Below are 25,349 nucleotides of genomic sequence, written 5' to 3'. Positions count from 1 at the left end.
CAAATGTATTAAAAATAAAAAACTGAAATATCACATTTACTTAAGTATTCACATCCTTTGCTATGACATTCAAAACTGACATCAGGTGCATCCTGTTTCCACTGATCATCCTTGAGATTTTTCTACAACTTGATTATAGTTCACCTGTAGAAAATTCAATTGATTGGACAGGATTTGGAAAGGCGCACACCTGTCTATTGGTCAGAGCAGAAACCAAGCCTTGAAGTCAAAGGAATTGTCTGTAGACCTCCGAGACAGGATTGTATCGAGGCACAGATCTGGGGAAGGGTCTCCTCTGTGGAGATGGGAGAACCTTCCAGAAGGACAACCATCTCTGCTGCACTCCACCAATCAGGCCTTTATGGTAGAGTAGCCAGACGGAAGCCTCTACACTCAGTAAAAGGCACATGACAGCCCGCTTGGAGTTTGCCAGAAGGCACCTAAAGGACTCTCAGACCATGAGAAACAAGATTCTCTGGTCTGATGAAGCCAAGATTGAACCATTTGGCCTGAATGCAAAGCGTCACGTCTGGAGGAAACCAGGCACCTCTCATCACCTGGCTAGTACCATCCCTACGGTGAAGCATGGTGGTGGCAGCATCTGTGAGGATGTTTTTTTTACCGGGAGACTAGTCAGGATTGAGGGAAAGATGAACAGAGCAAAGTACAGAGAGATCCTTGATGAAAACCTGCTCCAGAGCACTCAGGACCTCAGACTGGGTCGAAGGTTTACTTTCCAACGACCCTAAGCACACAGCCAAGACAACGAAGGAGGGACTTCGGGACAAGTCTGTGAATGTCTTTGATTGACCCAGCCAGAGCCCAGACTTGAACCTGATTAAAAAATCACTGGAAAGAGCTGAAAATAGCTGTGCAGCGACGCTCCCCATCTAACCTGACAGAGCTTGAGATGATCTGCAGAGAAGAAAGGGAGAAATACCCCAAATACAGGTGTGCCAAGCTTGTAGCTTCATACCCAAGAAGACTTGAGGCTGTAACCGCTGCCAAAGGTGCCTCAACAAAGTACTAAGTAAAGGGAGTGAATACTTATGTACATGCGATGTTTCAATTTTTTTAATTTTTAATACATTTACGAAAATTTCTAATTTTTTTTCGCTTTGTCATTATGGGGTATTGTGTGTAGATTGATGAGAAAAAAAGAAGTATAATCCATATTGGAATAAGGCTGTAACATAACAAAATGTTGGGAATGAAGGTGTGTGAATACTTTCGGGATGCACTGAAAGTTTTGTGACCTTATTGCGATAACCTGATTAGTTTTATTACTGTAGACACATTCTGTGTACTGTTGTTATACTAACTAGTGATCCAAAGTGCAGGATACATGCTCACAGACAGGAGCAGTTTAGAAAAAAACATGCAGGGAGACTGAAAATGTGTGCAACTGATATGAAGGCAGGAAGTCCCAAAGTAAAGAAACAAACCACTGACAAAGCAGGGAAAAAGGAGGAGAACACAGGCAATAAGGGAGACATAATCCACCCACAACAACTGTATTTTAATTAATAAAATAAAATTGATCAATCATTCAAAAACGCATATTTAAGCTCATATTGATTTTGAGAAAATGTGTAACTGTAACTTTCTCTGAAAATCTCACTCTGAAAAATCTAAATACAAGTTTCAACACTAAAACTACAACATGCTCTTAGTTGGACATGTTGCCAACAAATACAATACAGATTTCTCATCTTTTCAGTTTTAAGTTTCACTTTCATAACACTGATTCCGTCCCTCCTTCTTTCCTCCTCCTCTCACAGCTTGTTGACAGTATGAGCTAGACGTCCCCCAGTTGTTCCACAGTGCAGTCAGGGACACATCTGCTTCATGCATGCCTGCTACTGATATGTTTTTACATCACAACTACTTTTAGGGAGTAATTCATCTTTTATCAGCTGACATGGACATTTCAAGACATTGGATTTTAACTTGTCTCCCAGCATAAGAAAAGTAAGTTGCTTATAATGTTATACTAAAGTTATAGGAATAATCCTGAATATTTCCTCTCATGTTAAACTTAGTAATATATATGGTGTTGTGTTACTGTAGGTCTGTGCTCACGAGTTAACTTTATGTGTTTCTGTATGTTCTGCAAAGCTATCCAAAACTAAAAACAAACACTGGATGTCATGAAAACATTCTTAAAATACCATCAAATAAATAGTGAAATGTGTCGGAAGTGCTTGTGAATGTGTTCTGGTGTAACTAGTACAGAAATCATTCACACCCAGATAAGGATACATCATTAAGTTAGTTGTGTATTAAGATGAATAAACATTTATGAAATATCCTTGTAGATAATACTAACTTTATTTGTATGGCACCTTTCATACAAGACATGCAGTTCAAGTTGCTTTACAGCTAATTACAACGCACTTGATAACATTAATAAACATAAGTTATAATTAAGTGGCAATACAATGCATAGAGTGTAAGCAAGTGGTGGTAATTCAAGACTTAAAAAGCCAAATCTCAAAGTATTTAGCCATATTAAGCTTCTTTCAGCCATGGGTTTAACCTCACTGTGAGTCTTAAAGAAATAATAATAATAATAATAAATAATAATAACTAAGTCTTCAGTTCTGCTATCTGAAAATGTTATTGCCCAACATTAAAGTATTAATTGATGAGTGAAGGCTAAAAGACCAAGGCAAGTTTATTTGTATGGCACATTTCAACAACAACACAATTCAAAATGCTTTGCATAAAACGGAAATCGTCAAGACAAAATGTAAAAGGAAAGATGTTTAAATACAAATAAAAAGTATTAAGTCGGAAATAAAAATAAGACTAATAAAAACTAAATGCTACTTCTGTGTCTCATTTTGACTCTGGGTAGTTCAAAACTTAACAGCAGAAAATAAGAAATGTGTTATATCCCTAAACCTTTCAGTGCTTTATAAACCAACAGCAGTGTTGACAATTTGTCAAAGGTCATGAAGTTTGAGACACAGGAAGAAAATTTCAGACATTGTCAGAAGGAGGCAAATGGCAGAGGCTATTGACAAATGAGGGTTTCATAGCCTTCTAACTGTAACAAACAAAAGCACATGCATTATTATTGGTTTCAATGTAACTGGAGATTTGTGTTTCACCATCTGCGTTCAGTTTTTCGACACTTGTTTTTTTTTATCTACTCTGACCAGTGTGGTATTTTTCTACAGAGAGCTTTTCTTACCAGAGACCACTTTAACCTTTATGGGTGCAATGGTGTCAAGGGAAGTTGCTAGTTTTGTCATCAGACTCCTTCCCTCGTCCTTTATGAAACTGCATCATAAAACTGATAAGAGCAACTGCCCTGTTATGTTGGTCGAACAAGGTTTCGGTTAAAAACATAAAAACATCAACATTTTGCTTGACTATCAAGTGTGTATCTGACTATGTTTTGCAACAGGCTGTGGCTGATAAGGAATTGGTGGTACATTTGGTTTTGGAGCTGGTTGAGTCTCTCCTGTTTGTTGGCAAAACTTTGTCTTTTCTTTTGTTTTAATCTATCAAAACGGAAATTGAGGAAACTGCTAGCACACTGGGCTGCAGCTTTTCCTGTGAAGAGTTATTAATCTTGCAGCCTGGACTCACCACATACATGTTAGAGTGTGCTGTATTTTATACACAAATAACTGAACATGCTGGCGTAACCCCAGATTCAAGGAGTATAGGCGTAGCTGCCACTATATCAATGCGTTTTCAGTTCATTAAAGTTAATTGTAATGTTTTCACTGCCTAAAAAAAAAAGTCTTGTTCACTGTTTTGTTGTAATAAACAACCCTCTAAGGCAGGCATGTCAAACTCATGACATATAGGGGTGTGTGGCTGCAGGTTTTTGTTCCAACCAATAAAGAGCACACGTGCACCAATCAACTGTCTGAGAGTGAGTTCAGCTGATTAAATGAGTCAATCCTGGTGTGCTCCTGCAGCCACATGGCCCTTCGTGGAATCAGTTTGACATGCCTGTTTTAAGGAGTCAACTGTTCAGTTTTTCTTATAAATAGCATTATCACAGTTAACTTTGAGTTGAGTTGTACACCCATAAAACACTTTATACACTTCCTGAGAATGGTGTTCTCACTTCCTCCTCTTAACCACTTTGTCTTAGAGTTTTTCACCTATCTCTCCTCTCTAACTCTTACCTCATTTATATTGCCCTATTTCCTCAGACAGCGTCAGGGCTCTTATTTCAAAAGCTCAGCTTCAGCTGAGCATCTGGAACAGATAGAAGACCCCCTGAGGATCTCGATGTTAGCAGGGTCATACAAGGATAAAAGGTCTGAGATTAAATAATAATTATTATAATACATTTGATTTAAGGCGCCTTTCAGGGCACTCAAGGTCAACTTACAATACACATAAACAACGATTATAAGAGCAGAAAGGACACAGAAATAAAACAGAAATCTGCAGTAGTGGATGACAAATTATAGTGAGTAGGCAAGTTTGAAAAGGTGGGTTTTTAGACAAGATTTGAAGATGGATAATGAGTTAATGTTCCTGATGTCTGGGGGGCAGAGCGGCTGAAGGCACTGGACCCCATGGTGGACAGACGGGCAGAGGGCACAGTGAGGCTGATGGAGGAGGCTGATCTGAGTGACAGGGAGGTTGATGTGGAGGAGGTCAGAGAGGTATGGGGGGGCGAGGTTGTGGATGGCCTTGTAAGTGTGGAGCAGGATTTTAAAGTCTATGCGAAAATTTGACAGGAAGCCAGTGGAGTTGTTGGAGAACAGGAGTGATATGATTGATGGATGGAGTTCTGGAGACAATACGAGCAGCTGAGTTCTGGACCAGTTGGAGCTTACGGATGGACTTGTGGGGGAGCTTTAGCTTTAAAACTTAAAATGAGTCAAATTCTGGTGATGTTCCTTTGATGATAAAAAACATGTTTGCAGAAGTTTTGTAATGCAATAGTTTTATTGGAGCCAATTACAAGGATTTCTGTTTCAGTTGAGTTCAATGAAAGGATGTTCTTAGACATCCAATTTCTGACATATTACTTGGCCCTCCTTTAAAGGAACTGAGGTTACAGCTGTGTGTCATCAACATAACAGTCTCTATGAATGGCCTAATGGGAGCATGAATAAGAGAATAAGATTGGTCCCAAAATTAACCATTGAGGTACCCTATACTTGCCTGCAGAAAATAAAGATACATGGTTGTTAGCACAGAATTTTAGGACTCGACCCAATTCATTCACCTTCTGTGCTGTTTGTCTAATAAAATGCTGTGATCGATCATGTCAAAAGCTGCACTCAAATCAAGCGATACAGGAATGAACCACATGCCAGCATCATTGGTCATTAAAAGGTAATTTGTGACTTTAAGAGGAGTCTCTGTTGGTGTGATGCTGACAGAAACCACATTGAAAGGTTTCAAAAATGCTGTTTTTTTCCATAGACGTATTTTGGGAGAATTTTTTAGATAAAAGATTTCATTTTGAAACAGGCCTGTCATTTTCAAGAACCATAAGGTCAAGTCCAGGCTTTTTTCTTCTTTTTTTCAGTTGCATTGATTAAAAATGTTGTTGGTTTTACATCCAATAGACACCTTTATGTGAGATACTAAATTAGAATATTCAGTAAGAGAAATGACGGGATGACGTGGCTAAGGGTGTCTTGCTCCGAGGGATCACATTAGTGGATGTTATGCAAGGCATAATGCAAGGAATAATATTGACCCTGATAGACTTCACTTCCTCTGTGAGGTAGGTTTGGATTTACCAGTTGTTCAACAGTCTTGAACAAATACCCGAGATTACACAAATTAGCAGGATGCGTTTCCAGGACTTAAAAGGCAACACCCTGCACTGATTATTTAGAAGTTATATAAATATTGCTTCATATGTACTGGATGTGTGAATAGGAGCAGGCATGGACAGGCCATTGGGCGTACCGGGCAATGCCCACCGGTACTTATTTGTATACTTATTTGTATAATTGTATAAACAGTATATTTCATTAAACACTGAAAAGACATCTCTAGCAGTGTTTCTTTGACAACCACTTTCACTCAAGATGGGAATTGTGGCACTGTAGCCATCTTTCCCAAGATGAAAGTCTCTGTAAGTAGTGAAAGAGCGTATACATTTTTTAACATGTTAAACTCTTAACAACTCTTCCATGTAGGCTACTGCGCTTTATTTTAACTTTTGAAACAATACAATGTGTGCATGTATCCTTTGGTATGTCGTGTGCCTCCGCATATCGTATAAATAATCATGGTGGGCCATTTTTTGGTCCCAGTCCAGCCCTGAGTGGGAGTCTATTGTTAACATGTTTGTCACATACCTTTGGCCCATTTTGATAACCATTTCAGGGCTGCAATTGTGCTCACAGAGTCTGTGGTTACAGCATGTAATCAGTGTTTACTTTGGTGTTAAGACAGCCTTGTTGCTACAGGCAGAATGCAAATAGAAATATCTTTATAACTAATATGCAAAGCTAAACTACAACGCTGTATTGATTTTACAGTAGTATGCACTGAAACTAACCATGGAGTGCTTGTATTGAATGTGCAGTTTTTACTCCTCAGTTTCCTGTTAGTTGAATAGTGACTAATGCTTCAGATGCAATTTACAGAAAGAAAATTTGGAAATTAAATCACAGAAATGAAAACTGAAGACACCCTGTGCACAGCAGTGTCTCTTTCCTGGCTGCAAGCTGATGCAAGCTGCTTATGAGTAAATGAGAAAAAATGAAAGTTGAGCCTACAGGGAAACATCCTAAGAATGACTTCATGCAGGGTCAGTGCAGAGAACTATTAAAAAAAGTCCACAGATTCTGTTTGGGGCTGCTATTCACTGATGTCTTTACCATAGATCTCAATGCAGTTTTCACTTTTGTCCCAACCAGTGGAGCAGTCTTTGTGACCGAAGCTCCTGCCATCTGGCCCCAACAAATCAACCCTCTTTCCAAGTCACTAAGATCTTTTCCTCTTGCAATCTTTTTTTTTTTTTTTTGGGCTTTTCTGCCTTTATTTGACAGTGGGTGGGATAGAGGTCGAAAGGAAACAGGGAGAGAGACAGTGGAATGACCTGCAGCAAAGGTCCCTTGCCGGACTTGAACCAACGCTGCCTTTATGTGGCATGTGCCTTAACCACTCAGCTACCCAGGCACTCTTGCCATCTTGATGCAAAATCAGAATCAATTGGGCATGCTCAGCAGTTTTAAACATACCATAGATCCTGATTGGATGTTTGTTGCTTGATTGTACCATTCAGTGCACCTGTGTGGAAGCATCTGCAGTCGTCATTATGTTTCTCTACTATTTTTCGTTAATTTGTCCCCTATCCTTGATGGGGTGGAGCTCATTTTCCCAAACTCCTCCTTATTTTCATGAATTCAAGGTTTTTCCACAATTTTCTGACCCTTCTCTCAAACGTGACATCAATGAGGGCCTTCAATGTGCTGGAAAGTATCGGCAGTGATTAAATTATCTGCCATGGAAAGTTACTTCATTCACACTAGTGTCAACAGTAGGCTTTAATATGTTGCAACATTGATCTCATTTTGTGATACCATTATTTTACAAGATTGCACAGTCATTTTACACAGTCATGATTACTATTAATATGATGATTACCTTTTCTAATGTGGAGCTAAACATGAACCAACTCTTATCATCACACCCCCTTTGGCCTAATTCATTATCTAGTGTCCTTGCTTGGGTACTTTGTTTATCGGGCTAACTCATTCTGCACTCCTCAGTTATCGTCATGGGAGTGGACATCAAGCAACTGCCTCTATCACTTAGTTTCACACACCATTTTATTGAGGCACATTTAAAATTACAAAAACTGTATCCTCAGCATTGACTGTGCGTCCATTCAGGAAGATGTGAAATAAGGATTTCACAAAAAACATGAAATAACTGGTTCATTGCCACAGTGCATGATTGTTAACTTAATCAGTACTTCCCACAATCTCTCCCATCAACTTGAATATCAGTTTCTGTTGTTTAGAGATATTTGCAATCTGTAGTACCCTACAAAGCTTCTTTGGAGGCATTTTGCTTGATTATTTCAATGTATGTGTGGCAGACCAGAGACAGTCTCTGAGACAGAGCTTACCAGCCATATTTGATCAAGTCATATTCGGTTCATCAAATCCAAGAGTATATCCAAGTGTAGACAATCTGAGGTCCAATATCCATATTATAGGTGTAGTTAGGTCAGACACAGCAGGGAGATCAGAATCAGAATCAAAATGCTTTATTGTCATTGAACATTACTGTTTCAACGAAATTCTCATGCAACCCCTCAGTGGTGCGACACAAACAACATAAACAAGACAGTATAAAAATATAAAAACATCATCATATAAACATAGTCAGTGTAAATACTGCAGTCTGTATTGCACATTGTATTGCACTTATTTAAATGAATAATTTAAGAGTCTATTACTGAAGATTGCTGTTCAGCTCCTTGATGGTACAGGGATAGAAGGGTTAGGATTAGTGGTGCTACAGAGCAGTGTTTATAAAGAGTTACTTCTCATTTTGTTAATGCACATGCACGTATGATCTGATACACACTTCTGCAAAATGGTTTCACACTATTCACACTATCCAACCAATCTACTGTTTGGCTATAATGTGCCAACAAAGGCAGAGAAGAAGAAGCGTGCAAGCTAGTAAGTGGAAATATATTCAACATGTTTGTTAGACATCAAGGATACAAAGACCCCAGAACTACGGGCTTTCACAGTGAATACATGTTGCTGTTTAACATGATTTTGTCCGATATACAGTATATTAAATAACTCTGCCATTGCAGTAACTTAGGATGCTATGAATTGTTTAAATGTAGTGAATATACCATATAAAGTGAATGCCAATAAAACAGTATTCAATAATAACAGTGCAGCAGCATTATTTCAACACTGAATTTGATTGATTAGCACACAGTGGCACATATTGATAAAGCCTTTAGCTCATTGATTCAGCAAGCACTATATATTGCTTGAAGCCTCCCTTCAGCTCTCACAGACACAAACACATGAACTGTACTCCTTTTATTCACAAATTCTGAACCATAATTTCTCAGACAGACTATTAAACTGTAATCAGATGAATTTAAAACCAATGAAAATCTTGGTTGTATTTACAGCCTATAAAGACCCTAACCTTTGGGATGTCCTGTGTCATTTAACAATCTGTTACACTGTACAAACTGTACAGATGCAAACACAGAGATAAATGTAATGCAAATGTATGAAAATGACTAGGGTACAAATAAAAATGTATTTAATCTTACCGATTAAGTGCGACCACTATCCTTGCTTTTCTTTTACTGAGCTGCATGGTCTTTGGTCTGTACTTGGAGACTTTCAGTTGGACACTTGCCTCTGAATGACTCAAAATTGACTTCATATGTGAGAATATCTGTTGGCATATATGTGGATCCAAATGTTGAAATCAATACAAAGGGCCATCTTCAATCAGACTTCTCAGGCAAGCTTTCCCAACATGCATGGATGGAGGCCTCTTGCTCAATGTCAGTTTTTGACCAGCTGTGTGAATTTAAATGCACACAGTGATATTGACCTAACACTGTCACAGCAGAGAGCACACACTTCACATATTAGAAAACCTACTTTCTCTTCTTTCTTTTTTTTCTTGTTTAGCTGTTTTTCTTGAAATGAAAGAAATAAAACGGTTTCAGTACCGCTTTAATTATGCATTCATCAGCAGATCTACTCCTCATGAACTTCCTTATTGGAACATAACGTATAATTTGGATTATTTCCTCGAAAAGCAGGAAGCAAACATTATTAGCCAAACGCCAGACAATTTCTTCTCTCTTTCTCTGAGAGCTATGACGAATATTAGAAGACAGCAAGTTTTGTGCATGTTTACTTCAAATCCTAAAAGGCTCCGGGTCCAACTTTTGTTCTGGATGATGAGGATGGTTTATATTTTGCCAGAACCTCCTGTGTTGGGACCTCCGCTGTGGCAAAGCAGTTGCCTCAGCATATAAATAATTATCTGGCCTCTATCCTTTTCGACTCAACACTGCTAATCTGAATACAGCCTAAGGGCCAGAGGAAGACACTGAAGAGAGTCACTAAGTCTATTGTCCCACTTTTCACCTCCTTTGAGGAGGCAAAGAACGATTATGTTCCAAAACAAATGTTTCACAGTATCATCTCGCAGTCAGCATTGGTAATATGTTGAAATCATCCTATCCTTACAGAACATGTGAAGCCTAATGTGCTTCTTGTGAATGCTGAGAGTCATTAAACAACATTCCTGAAGATTTATGAAGTTTTCCACTTCACTCCACTGTCTTAACAGGAAAGAGACTGCACATATAAACCCTGCTAAGAGCTGGGGAGCGTTACCTCCCAGGACGTAATCCAGATTATATGTAATGTTGCAAAAAGGAAAATCTATGAGTAGATAACCCACAAATTGAGCCTGACACAGCAATTACACAGGAGACGGAATCTGCTTTAAATGGCACATAGTAGATAGTAGAAACTAAATAGATGTTGCACTTTGGATGTTTGTTCTCAACTGTGATGACAAAGTGATTTGAATTTTCTGCAGCTTTCATTTGCGCCTCTGATTGATGTCCATCATTCCTACCTGCAGTTTGTAAAATGATTTATTTTGGTAGCCATAACATAAAGCTGGTTGTTACATTGCATAAAGGGAAAATAAAGTGCTTCATTCATTGTGTGAATCCCTGTTATACTGCTGTTACAGTTTACTTGCCATATAAGTCCTTCTTATGTATTATATACAGATAAGGGATACTTTAATGCCCATGTCTCTGTATTGGTTTTAACTAATGGTGTAGTGCAGTACCTTTTCTTTACCTTGTTTTTATCGTGTTTTATATTGTTCTGAGTGTCAAAAAATTTCGTTTTATCTATACAATGATGAATAGAATATCTCTTATCTCAGCATCCAGAGCAACTGAAACTGAAACATCTGGGTGAGAGGTTATAAATTACTCACTTGATTCTCTGCTTGTTCAGGTTTTCTGGGAGAAGAGTCTAAGCAGCAGCATTGAGGCATTATATAAATGTGATGGAGACTGACAGTCTGCTGCCGAAGCCAAAACCAAAGAAGTTCAGAGGTTGGACATATGTGATTCTTGTCATCATCACCATCTTCATCACCATCATCTTGGTCTATTACCTTACTAGGTGGGTGAAATTACTTACTGGTCTAATCTGCTGCAAGGTGACAATGAATCATTTGTTTTATTTGACCAGCTCTGACTGTTGGATTGTATGTGGCTCAGATATAGAGTATCAGGTCTACATAGAATAGAATATATAATACTTCTTAGTCCCTATAAAAAGTTTTCAGCACAAGGAGGAAACATCAGTGTGAGTTAAATGTCATAACTACAGTGCTGTCTCTGTCCTGTTCATTTTTCTCACCTCGGCTGTTTGTCCCCATTTCCAGCCACTTCTCTCCCAATTATCAAATAAAATTCACAGGGATTGTAAACAAAAAAACGATAAACACAAAGTTACACTAAATTGAACATAAATCATTTAAATTAAATTAACTTTTCTGGATGGGTGTGGCTCACGTCAGTTCAGGCTGGAATATGGACTATACCAACCACGGCCAGGCTGCGTATTGGGTCAGAGGAGGGCAAACAAGCTGTTAACCAATAGCGACGGTCGTTTAGTCACTAGTAAAGGCCACAGTAGAGATGAAGTGGGGACTAAAATGGAGACAGAATGGCAATAGATGCCAGAGAGCAGACGCCCGGGGTTTGGAGAGCGAGCCGCCCACTGTGATGTGCAGCCTGGCCTACAAGTGCACAAGAAGATCAAAATTACCCACTGTTAATCGTCCTTACATTTAGGAGTAATGCAAACCTCACAAATACATACCAGTATGTTAAGGTGCAGTCTCCCAGACAAAGGGAAGGTAAGAGCTATGACAGCAGCAGCGCAATCACTCAGCAAAGCAGCACCACATTACACACAGGCTCGTTACGCACAGGCTCGTTACGCACAGGCCCAGAGCCACACAAACCCAACGCGGATCTCCAGCAGGCAGACAGGCCAGCTCTGCTACAAGGCAAGACAGTGGATGCCGATATAACGCCAGTAACACATCCTAAACATGCCGCTGCAGCAAAACTACCAGAGAGCCCACCTTACAATCACGAAGGAGACACAATCCGTGTCCATAGACCGATGCAGAAGCTGACACCAGCTCCAGTGGAGAGAAGGTGGACGCAATCAAGGCGCAATTGGATCGTTGCCTCCAGCCACTTAGTAGTTGGGGCAGAAAGGAGAAAAACACCTCACCTGCCACAACTTGTTCATAGAAGTTAAGAATATTTCTATAAACAATTTTGATTCCCCAAGTCGTACTTAATGGCCTGCACATGAACTCATTCTTAAGTCTGTTAAGACATTTTAAAAGCTACTTAAGATTTGATAAGGTTCACGCACAAACATTTTATAATAACTCCTTCATTAAGGTGGGAGAGAAAGATTGTGGATTTTCTTGGGAGCACAGCTTCTTAAAAGTGCTCTCTTTAAAAATGCACTTGAACCTTTTATTATTAAAAAGAGAAAAAACTGTGATTAGGTTATGTTGTCTCACCCAAATCATTTATTGCAGGGAGCGTCAGCCAAGACCAGCCAGGCCAAGACCAGCAGTGCCAAGACCAGCAGTGCCAATATGTGCAAAGAAAAATGGTAAACTATCTGCTACCAAATGCTGCTCTCTGCTGAAGTCTGTGTGAAATTAGGAGATTTAATCTGTCTGACAACTGTCTTAAGGAAAAAATGTTTTCTTCCTGTTTTGATCAGCTCATTGTCTTTTTTCTTGTTACTTACAATCATTCTTGAAGTATTAATAATTCTGTTGCTTGTAATGTCTGTAATGTTTCTAAATGAAATGACACTTATTGCATGGAAATCACCCTTTGGAAGTAAGCGTAAAAATGAGGGTAAACATTGGATTTCTCCTCCAGTATATTACATATTAAAGACACCCTGTCTCCTAGAAATGATCTTTCTATACTGCAAATTTGATACAGCAGATACATTTAGAGAAAAAGTTGTCTAAAAAATGTTTTGAAAGAGGAAATTGATGCCCAACAGAAGGTTAAGGCATGAATATTGTGGTTAGAAATGGGCTCTGTTGCACATGTAACCCCATCTCACCACAAGAGCAGCGCTGGACCGTGACACAAATTTGAAATAGCAGCCAAACCATGCAATTAACTTCCAGGTCCATCATGTGACACACACTGGCCAAACAACTACCACAGCTTGAGTCTGCAGCCAGTGTGGAAGTAGCTTGAAGTATAATGCCACAGATGGTCGCTAGATGCTGGTGCTGACCATAAGTTTGTTAAACTAGCCCAAAAAGCACATTCCCATACACGATCACCAGAAAATGTGTGGCTGTAAACCCTTATGAAATCGATCGGATAACATAATTGGAAAGTCTAAAAGAAAGTGTTATCATGGTATTATGGTTCCAGTTTGAGTTGGTGTTAAGTTGCTCTCTAAAGAAGCTGCAAAATCTTGATACTGATGCTGATGTGCACATACACCTGTTTCAATTGTTTCCTCCACAGTGTCCACTTATTCAACACAGTAGTGACTCCAACCAAGCATCATTACATTTTTTCATGGTTACGTATAGGAATTCATATTCACGGTTAGGGGAGAGTCTGTATTTTTGGTTTAATAATTAAAACAATCAAAAGGAACCTTGCCCTGAACTTAAACGAAGATCTTTTACGAGCAAAAATGTCCAACAATGCAGAACATGTATCAAAGTGTTTAACTTTTACAGCCATGAAATAAATAATGTTGCACTTCCTACACATGAAAAAGTAGCTATTGTTGTCATAAATCGAGCAGCAAATATATTTCCTTTCAAAACAAGTCAACAAATATTAAATCATTTCTAGGAGACTGGGTAGATTAATCTATTTCATATCACTACAGATTCAGCTCTTTTCTTTTCTTCTTCCTTTCCGCTTAATCACTTGTTTCATGAGACTTTGTCTTAAGACAGATATCTAGTGTCAAATGATGAGTTCACAATTTTTCAAATGTGTCTTAAAACAACTGTCAGGAGCCAAGATGAACATTGAAACCTGTTTTTCTTGCTGTAATCATTCCTCCTGCATTAGAAGAAGTGATGGGGAACAATATCCACAGTCCGCCTTCTGTTTAAACATGTATTTAAAAGTTGTTCTGAAGCTTATATGAAGCTTCAGTCGTCCAAATCAGTCAAACCAAGTACATATGTTAAAACGTTGTTTTTAGTGCCAAAGTCCATGTTTTTGTTACTATACTTCAACCACAGCTCAACAGGGAAACACAAACCAGGAATTTGATGCTCAAAAGACTGTAAATGTGTCAGATATCACTTGATATGACTAACTCAGACTGCTGAAGCTGAATATAAGCTTCACATCTACTTTTAAATGACTGTATGGACACATTGTGAACGTTGCCTCCAACTCTTCCATTGAAAGCACATTTGAAGATCTTTTAATAGTCAGTATAAACAGGAGCAATGATTACAGTGAGGAAAACCTCTTTCACTGTTCATATGGAAACCTGACTGCTGCTTTATGACAGATTGGAACAATTGTGGACCTAATGGCACATTTTGACTGAAATATATGTCTCGGTAGTTTGCAATTTGGAATTATTTTCATTGTTTTCTCCATCATTTCAATCAGTTTTGATAATGTTACTTAATTGCTGAGATCTGGGAACGACATCACTACAAATCTGTCCAACAGAGTAAGAAACACAAGCACCCAGACTGTTAGGCAAGATGCAGACAAACCAACAGTTTATTCAGATTATCTGAACCACTTTATTTGTGGGTAAAATCTAAAGTTACAGTATCCAATGAAATGTTGGTAAAAGTGTATCTTAGCACAGGAAAACGATGTGTACACTACTACAGGAAGGTCAGAGTCAGAGAAGTTCAGTTGTGGCAGGAAATCAGTTTGGAAATGTTGAGTAATACTTCCACAGAAGTAAGTTTGCTTTTTCTTGCAAAAGGTTTGGGCTTGTTTCTCAATTTTTTTTTTCTTTTTATGAAATGTCAGCAGGCTCCCAGATCCCTGCAGTTATTATTACTGATAGAAATGATGGTAAAAAAAAAAAAAACCCATGAAAGTATGGCCTGGATGATACAAAAATGATACTTTAACTGTGTGATCACTCCAGCTGAATTTTCTTTTGCTTTCTACTGTTACTCCGGTGTGAGTGCAGAGCCATGCGTGGTTTATGAAAAGAAAACTGTTGACAATGTTGAGCAATTAGTCACCAACTGAATTGTGTTGATTTGTCATTTGTGCAGTTTCTCTGGAAGAAAAGGTGGCCTTTATGGCTGTCAATGGGAAAAAGACGCTGCTGTTAGCGGCTTATATGGAGCACCGCAATGAAAGACAGGTCAGTGCAGAAGTTAAAGCCTCTTTACACTGTGTGATTTTGTTCTGTTTCAATTAAATTCAATTTTATTTATAAGTAGAAGGTGGACGGCCATCTGCCTCGACCGGAGAGAAAGAGGGAAGGAGAGTGAGACACAGATAAGCAAAATTATAACTAACAATGAAAATAATAATATAAGTATGACTTATAGTAGCCTAATAATGGCAGGCATGTGTGTCAAGCAGGACCATGGGGGTCAGGACCATGGACACATCCATAATTTGGGGGTCCACCACCCACAAAACTTAACTGTCATGAGAAAAACTTGATAATCTTTGGTCGTCAATGCAAAACAGTGTCCTAGATCTGTGACTCACCTGCTGGCAGCTGAGCTTTGGAGACCAAAAACTGAGCCTCAGACTCACACAATGTGACCTGCAATAAAAGTACACACTCACTCACTGTGGTTGCATAGTTTAAACGCGTCTTTAGAGAGCAGGTCAAATACCCGTGGCACCTGTGGGTACAACATGGCAATGATACAAGTGAGTGTCCACAGGGGTTAAAGGAAGGTCAAGATTTCAAAAGGAACGGTCATCTAATAAGACTTTACTGGAAAAAAATCTGAAATGTAATACAATTTTCCATTGTGTGCACAAATAATCAGTCACATTATCTTATCAGTCTATCAATCACTCGAATTACTTTATTGAAATGGCAAAGATTCACATTACTTTACAGATAATTTGAATAACATTATCCTCATTATTCTCATTCTTTTGCTCTTGGTGTGCCAGGTTCGTGTCATTTCCGTTGTGCTGAGGAGCGAGGATCAAAACTATCACTGCAGCATATGCTGCAACGAGAGACTATACATTTCTAAAGGTTTCAGCGATATCCACAGTGACCACTTTGACTTCCCGTACGGCACAGCGGACATCATGTGTCGTCTCCCCGTAGACTGTGAGACACCCTCTCATATCGCTGTGACCAACAATGCCCCCAGCTCTGGTACTGAAGGCTTCTTTATTATTACATTACTATAACTTATAATGTAATTTGAAGATTACAGGACACAGCAGGTATTTTAACAGTTTGAATGGTAAATGGACTGTACTTATATAGCCTGGCGCTTTTTCTAGTCATCATGACCACTCAAAGTGCTTTTACACTACATGTCATTCACCCATTCACACACATTCATACACTGATGGCAGGGGCTACCACGCAGGGTGCCAACCTGCTCATCAGAGGGACACTAACCATTCATACACCATTGGCACGGCAACAGGAGCAGTTCGGGGTTAAGTGTCTTGCCCAAGGACACATCTGGACTGCAGGAGTCGGGAATCGAACCGGTGGACTGAATTGGTGGACCACCTCCTGAGCCACAGCCGTTATAATTTAATCTGCAGATTGTTTTCTGGATTCACTGATTAATTGGTGTATAAAACATCAAAACAATATGAATCAGTTCATTCATTTACTGTGCGTGTTTGATGCTTTCAAACGCCTGGATATCAGGATGATGTCCAATAAAAAAGGCATGAGCTTTCCCTTGGCTCTAACACGGAGGACTGCCTAGTTGCTTACTGATGATATACCATGTGACCTAAATTACTGCTATAAAAACCCACCAGTAGAGGGTGCTAAACAACAAATAAAAAAAATTATGAAATAACTATTTAAATTAGTAAGGCAGCACACTTACTATAGACTGTAATTAGACTGTATAAGGACAGTTGGATTTGACATGGGAAAAAAGGCAGTGGCTTAAGTGCCAACACTTTTCCTTCAGAGTGAATTTCCTTTATCTAAGGAAATTTAATCTTAATTGATCCTGGAGCTATTGTGCACAGTCTGCCATTCTTCACAACAGGATAGAACGGTTTTTTTAGACACACTGCCTCAACTTCCGTGCTTTGGATTGGAATTAGTAGTTCAAAAAGGACAAAGTGATGGCCCATAAATCATCAAAGACATTTTAAACATTTATGGAGTGTCATTTTAGTGAAGACCATCCCATTTTCAAACAACCAAACCATTGAATTGAAGGTGGCATAAATTGTGGATTCTGTAAACCAGGAGCGATTTTAGACCCTTTTTTGTAGACACCCCTAAATTTGATCTGAATTTGAAGTGTATCTAAAGAGAAGTTGAGGCTGTTTGATTGGAAGTCAGTTGGAACATCTAGCAGCTGTCGTCAGCACTTCAGCATCAAGCCATGGTGGTTGCTGCTTGATGCATACTGAACCATGACTGATCTCCAAATTAGTTGTGATGTCACAAATCATGCCAAATAATCGTTACACGCCTTAAACAGAGATTTAAGGTGAGCACAAAGAAACTTCCCTCCTTCAGCAGATGAGTATTAAAACAAACGCTGCACAAATATCATTCTGCACATTTGTGGGCCGAGGAGGACTTTACAAACAACAAAGATATGTGCTGATTTTTATTTTTTAACTGCATTGCAGCAGTTAGTGTTGACTTTGGATTTGAACATTTGATCAGCTGACCTTATGTTCCGCTGTTGCAACAGACTGAAGATATAAAAACCCTTTTATACAAAGTCCAGTTTTTATTGGACAGCAAGTCATTAGATGAGTTTTAGGTGTGTTTCAATGAGTGTGCAGTCTTTAAACCCACAGACAGATATCAGCAAACATTTGGTTTCTTCCCTGGAGACGACTATTCAAGTGTTTTCAAACTTCTTCCTTATTTGAATGTGCTGTACATTAAAAAGGGGAAAAAAGTGCAAATGTGAAAATATATCTAAAACATACCTTTTCTGTGGCCTCTTAGATTTACATAAGCCGGTATATTTGGAGATAAAAAACCAGAAAGCGGAGAGTGTCGCCTTACCTTACGACTTCACCGTCTGCATTTCCACCATGTTTAATTTTACCAACGTCCTGCAGGTAACATCACATTAACACTAACTATTTTCTCAAGCATCCTTACCCAGACAGGCAGAAGAATGAAATAAGACTTGTGGGCACATTTTCATCCACTAAATCCTGTGTTGTATTGTAGTTGGTCCAGAGTTTGGAAATGATGCAGTTACTGAGGGTGAACAGAGTTGTCATCTATAAGAGCGACTGCAGCCCTGAAACACAGCGTGTACTGGACTACTACACAAAAAAAGGTATGGTGTCTTTTTCTCTTTTTTCTTCATTCATGTCAAAGCATTCCCTCTTTATTTCTGTTGAGTTACAGAGCTGATCTGATGGATTCATACTTTCAAACATTTTCAGCTCCTTTTAGTATGACTACTGACCAACTACTGTTTGAAACAAACAGAGGTGAATATTATATGGACATTTTAAGGGTGTAAATTATACTAAAGATCAAATCTCACGCATTTGCACCTTCTCATGAGCAGGTGATTGATACCACAGATTTAATAAGTTTGGGCAGTTAAAAAACTCGGTTGTTCAAACCTCCGGAAAAAATTCCATGATTTTTATTATGAAAATGTTCCTGCTGCTGATACAGTATATGTGCCGAAGATAATTACCTTTCCTCAAAGTAAAGCAGGGTTGTTGTTTTTTTTGCTTTTTGACTTTCTTCTAACCTTTTTCCTTGTATAAATAACTGGATGATTATATGTCTTTACTTGCCCTCTTTGGTTCTTCAGCAAATGGACCTGCCTGTTATGGACTGTCGTGACCACATCAGCCAGTAAATTCAATTTTATCTACAGTAGATTTACCAGCAGATTTAATGATAGTGAAACCAGTTAAATTGATTTAGCTTTTTGGAGTTTCACAGCTTTTATGTGTAATTTAGTATTTATTGAGCAGTCAAGCAACAATCTGCTGTTAAATTTAGATAAAGTTGAAATTATTGGGTGGATGAGGTCACCGTCATACAGAGGAGGGCATGTAATCTATGTGCACGGATTGTGAATTCAGAAGCAGGTCTTACAAATCTACCACATGACCCCAGGTGGTCATTTTAAAAGTATTAAAATAAGAAAAGAAAAACACTGTTGGGATGAACTGGTCACAGCCAGTGGTTTTAAGGATTCACTGGTCAAACAGGTTGGGAACTTCTGAGCTAAAAGTCACAGGTCTTCCAAATTGGAAATCCGACGTCATGTTATCTTATCTTATCTTATCCTATCTTAAAAGTCTGGTGTTTCCCATCCTCACAGACATGAGTCATGTTTACCTCAGGAAGACTTTGCCACTTGAACGTAAACTTGCATTGTGTTGTTTTCCTTGGGAAGTTTGTATGATGTGTGTCCTTCCTAATTCTTCCAATGTCTCCTCAGGTTTAGTAGAGGTGATTCCTTGGACGATATCCAAACATCTGAAACCATCTCGCGGCTGGCAGCCTGCGCGTTATCCAGGTGACATCCAGTATTATGGCCAGATCCCTGCTCTCAACGACTGTCTCTATAGATACATGTACCAGTCCAGATATGTGTCCCTGCAGGATATAGACGAGCTCATACTGCCCCAGTCTGTCGACAGGTAGACACATGAAACTACTTGTTTTTCTAAATGAGATAATTGACTTTTGATTAATTGTTTTATTTTGACTGTATGAAGCACAAACTCAGGCTACGTTAACATCAGAGGCCGCGATAATCAGCTCTGATTTTTTTTCGGTCAAATCTGATATACATGTGTTCATGGTTAACGTTTGTCATTTTTGAGACAGTCAGATCATAAATATAGATGTGCTGGTCTGGTGGTTTGTTTATATTTACTGTGAGGCTGCAGGGAACCAACACTGAACAACGATGACTGGCAACATATATGAAGAAATGACACGTCAAATAAACACATCAAGTCCATTCTGAGCGTTCTCACAGCGGTCGCACAGCCAGAGATCAGATCAAGGATCACATATGCAAGTGGCCCAGATCTGATGTAAAAAAAATCTGATCTTACTCACCTAGAGAAAAGAAAAAATCAGATTTGGGCTACTTAAGTGTGTCATGTGAACGTAGCTTTGGATCACACACGCAAGAAAAGTGCTAAATAGTTTTGAACATGTAAGAATTTGTAAGCAGTCATAAAGCATCACAGAAGAATAAAAAAACTTGTATGAATAAGAATCACTTAATGTACTAATGCAGTATGTGCACCGCCATTAAACTGTTGTATATTAGTGCTAATGCAGTTCTGTAATCATAACTTCACGAATAATCACTTTTCTTAACCCAGTACTAAAGTGCTAACTAAAGGCGTCAGACACATATTAAACAACATATTAAATTAAATTAAATAACAAGAGATTTAAAACCATATAAATCAGTAAACAGTTAGATTAAACAGGTGTGTTTTAAGGTGAAAAACACTACAGAAGTAGCAGCTCTGTACATGCCATGGTCAGCAGAAAATGTAGAAGACGCTACCTTTCATTTAAAATACCTTTATGTGAATTAGTCATACATATCTATTAACTGCAGTATATCTTTAAATGTCTATGTATAATATTGAGAGTTGTAAATGTTCATAAATGCCACACTAAGCCTTATGCATGTGCTTTGGAGCATTTACTAATTGTCTGTATGCTGTTTATAAATATAAAGTGTTTTAAAAAGTGTTACCTGTTCTTTTTTCTACCACCAGCTGGTCGGACCTGCTGCCACAGCTGGAGAAGAAATATGGCGAAGACGGGTGCTACATATTTCAGAATAACGTTTTCCCCTACACGATCACAGTGCCTCTTCCAGCGTCACAAAAACAGCCGATAGAAAGCCCCGGCTGGAAGAATGTGCCTGGGGTAAATATCCTGGCTCACCTCCACCAAAGACCCCTCACAAGAGAGAATCAAAATGGCAACTACAAGGTAATCGTTAACCCCCGAGCTGTCTTCCAAACCACCGTCCACGGACTGCTGAAAACGGAGAAAGGCTGCGCCTGGGTTGACAGGAATATAGCTCGGATGTACCACACAAGGTAGACTGCTGGTCTTGAACTTCTAATGAAATCATATATGTGCAACTTACAATTATTAATGATTGATTAATCTACTGATGGTTTTCTCAATTAATAATGAATCATTTGGTTATTAAAATGTCAGCAAATAACAAAAAAATCCCAATTGCGAGTTCTCAGAGTCCAAGATGACATCTTCAAATTAGAGTTTGGTCCAAAGCTCAAACATAATCAATTTATTATCATAGGATAGTATGATTTTTCTTTATTTGGGTCCACATGACTTTCCACAAAGTGGTTGATTGTCTTCCTGGGGTCCACATAACAACAGCAACAATACATATATTTTGGTTGTCTCTGCACAGTCACGTTATTTTCTAGAATTACATGTTTTGTAAAAAATTTTAAACAGGAAAAAGCAAAACAAGCTAAATGTAAAGATTATCAACCTTTATTTTACCTTGAGAGACCATTGAGGACTAATCCTCATTTACAATGGTGTAAAAAAAATATATAATATATATATAAAATCACAGAATGCATCATATGTCCTTCTTAAGAAGCAAAGCCAAATACAATTCCCAAGAAGTGTTTAAGTAAAAAACATCAAACAGGCCCTAATATTCTGCTGCATGCACCACTTACAGCAAGCTGAAGCTAAAAAAATGACAATTTGGTTGTTCACTTAATTATTCAGGCTATGTTCTGGATAATGTCAGTAACTCTGGCGCATGTTATCTCCAGTTCATCTGTCTGACAAGCTTCTTGATCTTTGCTGTACGAATGACAGCAGAGGCTGAAACTGAGGGCTTTTGACCCTTCAGGAAAAAAATGCAACTTCTCAGAAAAGTTGCAATAATTATAACTGATGGTCGTGACATAAATCATGAAATAACCCATCTGATTATTCTCTCAGATGCAGAGTTGCACAGTGAAGAAGAAACCAGCAGCTCATGTTGTGTATAACTGATGTGTTTCTGTTTCCTGTCTGTACAGAGCTGGGACACCAGAGATGAAACCCGAGCAGCTGGTTTATGACGGCAGACTACTGAAATACAGCGACCGCCTCATATCAGCAGTCAATACTGTTCTCAAAGAGACCAAATTTCTACCAAGTGAAGTCAAGTCAAGTTGATTTCTGTCTTCTGTCTGCCCCGGGGGGTTAACAAGTCCTTATACTTGAAAGAGAAAAAACGTGTGTCTGTGTGTGTATGTGTGTGTGTGTGTGTGTGTGTGTGTGTGTGTGTGTACTTATTTATGACATATGTATATATTTCCCCCCAAAAAAGAACTTTATTGAAATGACAGTAAGTGAAATGTTGCACTTTTTTAAACCAAAACTGAATTACAAACTGCATCAAGTTTAGTGGTTATGGTCCTCGAAATGAATGTATCTATGTAATGTCCCCAAAAGTGACATAGGACAAGTGTGTGTCTTTCTCTATGTCTGTGCGTGCATGTTTTTGTTGCCTCTTGAGGACCACCCCAGTATAAACACCAACCTTGTTTGGACCAGTAGTCCTCAGGGGGACCAAAGCACATTCCCAATGAGGCCAAATGTAATTTCTGAGGTCCTGTATAAGGTTTGGTTTTGGCTGTTCTCAGGGAACGTAAGTCAATGCAATGTCCTAACTAATATAGTTGTGCAAACCTAGCGAATTATGCTTATGTGCTTTTACTGAAATAGGATTTTGAAATCAGGACTTTTATCTGTAATGGAGTGTTTTTACATTTTGGCATTGCTACTATCACTTGCTATAAGTAAAAGATCTGAGTACTACTTCCATCACAGCTTACTGGTCCAGAGGTAGTGATTTGTTTACTGCTGTCTTCTGTAGTTAAAGGAAGATGTACTACATGGGAAAAGTTAATGTGTGTGTGATATGTGCTGAGACTACTCTGTCTGCCAAACTCACTTCCGGGAGAGAAATGATTCCTCAGGGATTTATACTTGAACTTTTTTAATGGCCTGATCTATGTGGACATATAGCGACTGAGTGAGCCATCAGGATTGCAGACTCTTGTCGAGGAACACTGTAAAGAACTCATTGAGGTTGACGCAAAGCTTGTTGACTGCGCTGAACTTGAGACCATTAAGCTTAACGTGGCTTAAAAAGCCAAATGCACTGCAACTGTAAATCATCCAGCAAAGGAGGAAAACTCTTAAAGGTTGACGTTGATTCCTATGGTTGATTACTATGTGGGAGGGATACTTTTAAACACCTCAAGACTTATTTGTTTAGCCTTGCTTTTGTTGAATTTGTTTATTTCTGTTTTTGTCTTCTTTTTTTTTAGCTGATTGTCTGCATTTGATGTCTGTTGCATTGCTTTTGTTTGCATTAATTGTGAAGCACTTTGTAATGATGGTCTTGAAAGGCACCACAGTAAATAAACTTTCATTTTTCTTTTTCTTCCTGTATGACATTAAACTTTCCTCTGTCTTCCCAAAAAAAAGTCTGCCAGATTTTGTCATTACCAGTATATCTGGAAGAAAACTAGCCTCATGACATAATGGTAGAATCACAGTTTATCAATACGATGTTTCTGTAGTCATAGGACACCAATTTAAGAAGCAACAATTGCACATTTCTACTTCCCAGTTTTAAGAAATCATCAGTGAAGTTCCTCTTTATGATGCAGAGCCGAGCTGCAAAACTCAGAGGAGACATAGAAACATGCACACAGAAATCAAGACGAAAAAAAAGGCATCCCTCCCAGTACTCACACTTTTAGTGTTGTGGTATCTCTGAGTACTCCAGTGGCTACTTGTGTGACATATTTCCAGTAACTTCTGCAGTGTTCAAGTATATGTAACTACTTACAGTCCACATCTCAAGCTTATTTTATTTGTTTGAACAGATAGTCTGAATTTGCTGCATTTGTGTGTCCGTTACTGTTTTACAGGTAGTGGCATTGATGGAAACAAACACATTGAGGGGCTGAGATGAGAAATACAAGGCAATTCCATTATCTAGAAGTATGTCGGTTAACTGTACATTAGAGTCATAAAACAATGTTATTTTGTTTGTATTTAGGTTTCTGTCTTTTTCTAAGAATCAAACATGTTTCTCAAAATCACAATCCAACTTTCATAAACTTCTTAAACTTTTACTTAAACTTCCTCTTACCAGTGGATTATCGTTGATTCTAAAACCAGCCTATAGTCCAACAACTGGACTGGTGTTGCACAATATACTGTGGTGAATTGTAGTAAACACTTGCTCTAGGGGTGCATAGGAAGTGTGTTTAGTCTCACTTGCACTATTGAGGCAGTATTGAGGCATACAGTATGTCCTCGATACTGCAACTCTGACTCTACAGCCGAGCAGTGCTTCCTATTAATGTTAACCTGCTGATGTTAAGCAGCTATAATGTTTATATGTGTATAAGGTTTTAGTTTGCTGACATTTGCTAACACAGTACACTGATGTCATGAGTTTTGCAGGTAAACATGAAATTGAATTGTTGGTGTAATTTATAATGAATGGGGTTAATGTGTAATGTCATTCTGTGATGTAAAAGATGCTGATCATTGAAAGTTCTGTCATCTTTCAAATAAATTAATTTTAAACCTATTCATGTCTGCTTATTTGAACAGGCACCTTGTCATTTTCCTGTTTCTAGACAAATAGTTCAGACAATCAATCAATCAAATTTTATTTATATATCCTCCTTTCAGTGCGGTGTAGACCAAGAACAACATAAAGAATAGGAACAAAAATGATAAAGGAACAAAAATATAGAACAAATTACAAAGAAAAATATTTAGACCAATGCACAAAAGAAAAAATAATGATAAAAATGGTTGTTGTTTTTTTTATTTAAAAAAGATAAGAAAAAGAGATAGATGAATAAATAAATAATGAAATATAGAACAAAAAAAATTGAGACCAATGCACAAAAGAGAAAATAAGAATGATAAAAAAAGAGATAGATAGATGAATAAATAAATAAAACAAAAAGTTAAAAAAAAAACTAGGGTAAGATAGATTAAAAAGAAAATAAAAGTAAAATTAAATTAAAGAGATGAAGTTTAATAAAAGACTAA

At 38.3% G+C, this 25,349-nt stretch overlaps 1 protein-coding gene across 1 annotated transcript; it reads left to right on the top strand.

Annotated features, from left to right (window-relative positions):
• Positions 1-1,836: 1,836 nt before the first annotated feature.
• Positions 1,837-24,856, top strand: LOC133980815 (uncharacterized). Its single transcript, XM_062419621.1, has 10 exons — positions 1,837-1,971; positions 10,995-11,165; positions 12,613-12,689; positions 15,334-15,425; positions 16,202-16,415; positions 18,210-18,325; positions 18,441-18,552; positions 19,684-19,885; positions 20,993-21,322; positions 22,298-24,856. The coding sequence occupies exons 2-10, from the start codon at positions 11,047-11,049 to the stop codon at positions 22,434-22,436; spliced, it is 1,401 nt and encodes a 466-aa protein (XP_062275605.1). The 5' UTR covers positions 1,837-1,971; positions 10,995-11,046; the 3' UTR covers positions 22,437-24,856.
• Positions 24,857-25,349: the final 493 nt, after the last annotated feature.

This window comes from Scomber scombrus, chromosome 5 (assembly GCF_963691925.1).
Source record: "Scomber scombrus chromosome 5, fScoSco1.1, whole genome shotgun sequence".
NCBI classification, from domain to species: Eukaryota; Metazoa; Chordata; class Actinopteri; order Scombriformes; family Scombridae; genus Scomber; species Scomber scombrus.
The sequence above is the reverse complement of the archived record's forward strand: the minus strand, read 5'-3'. Positions and strand labels throughout refer to the sequence as shown.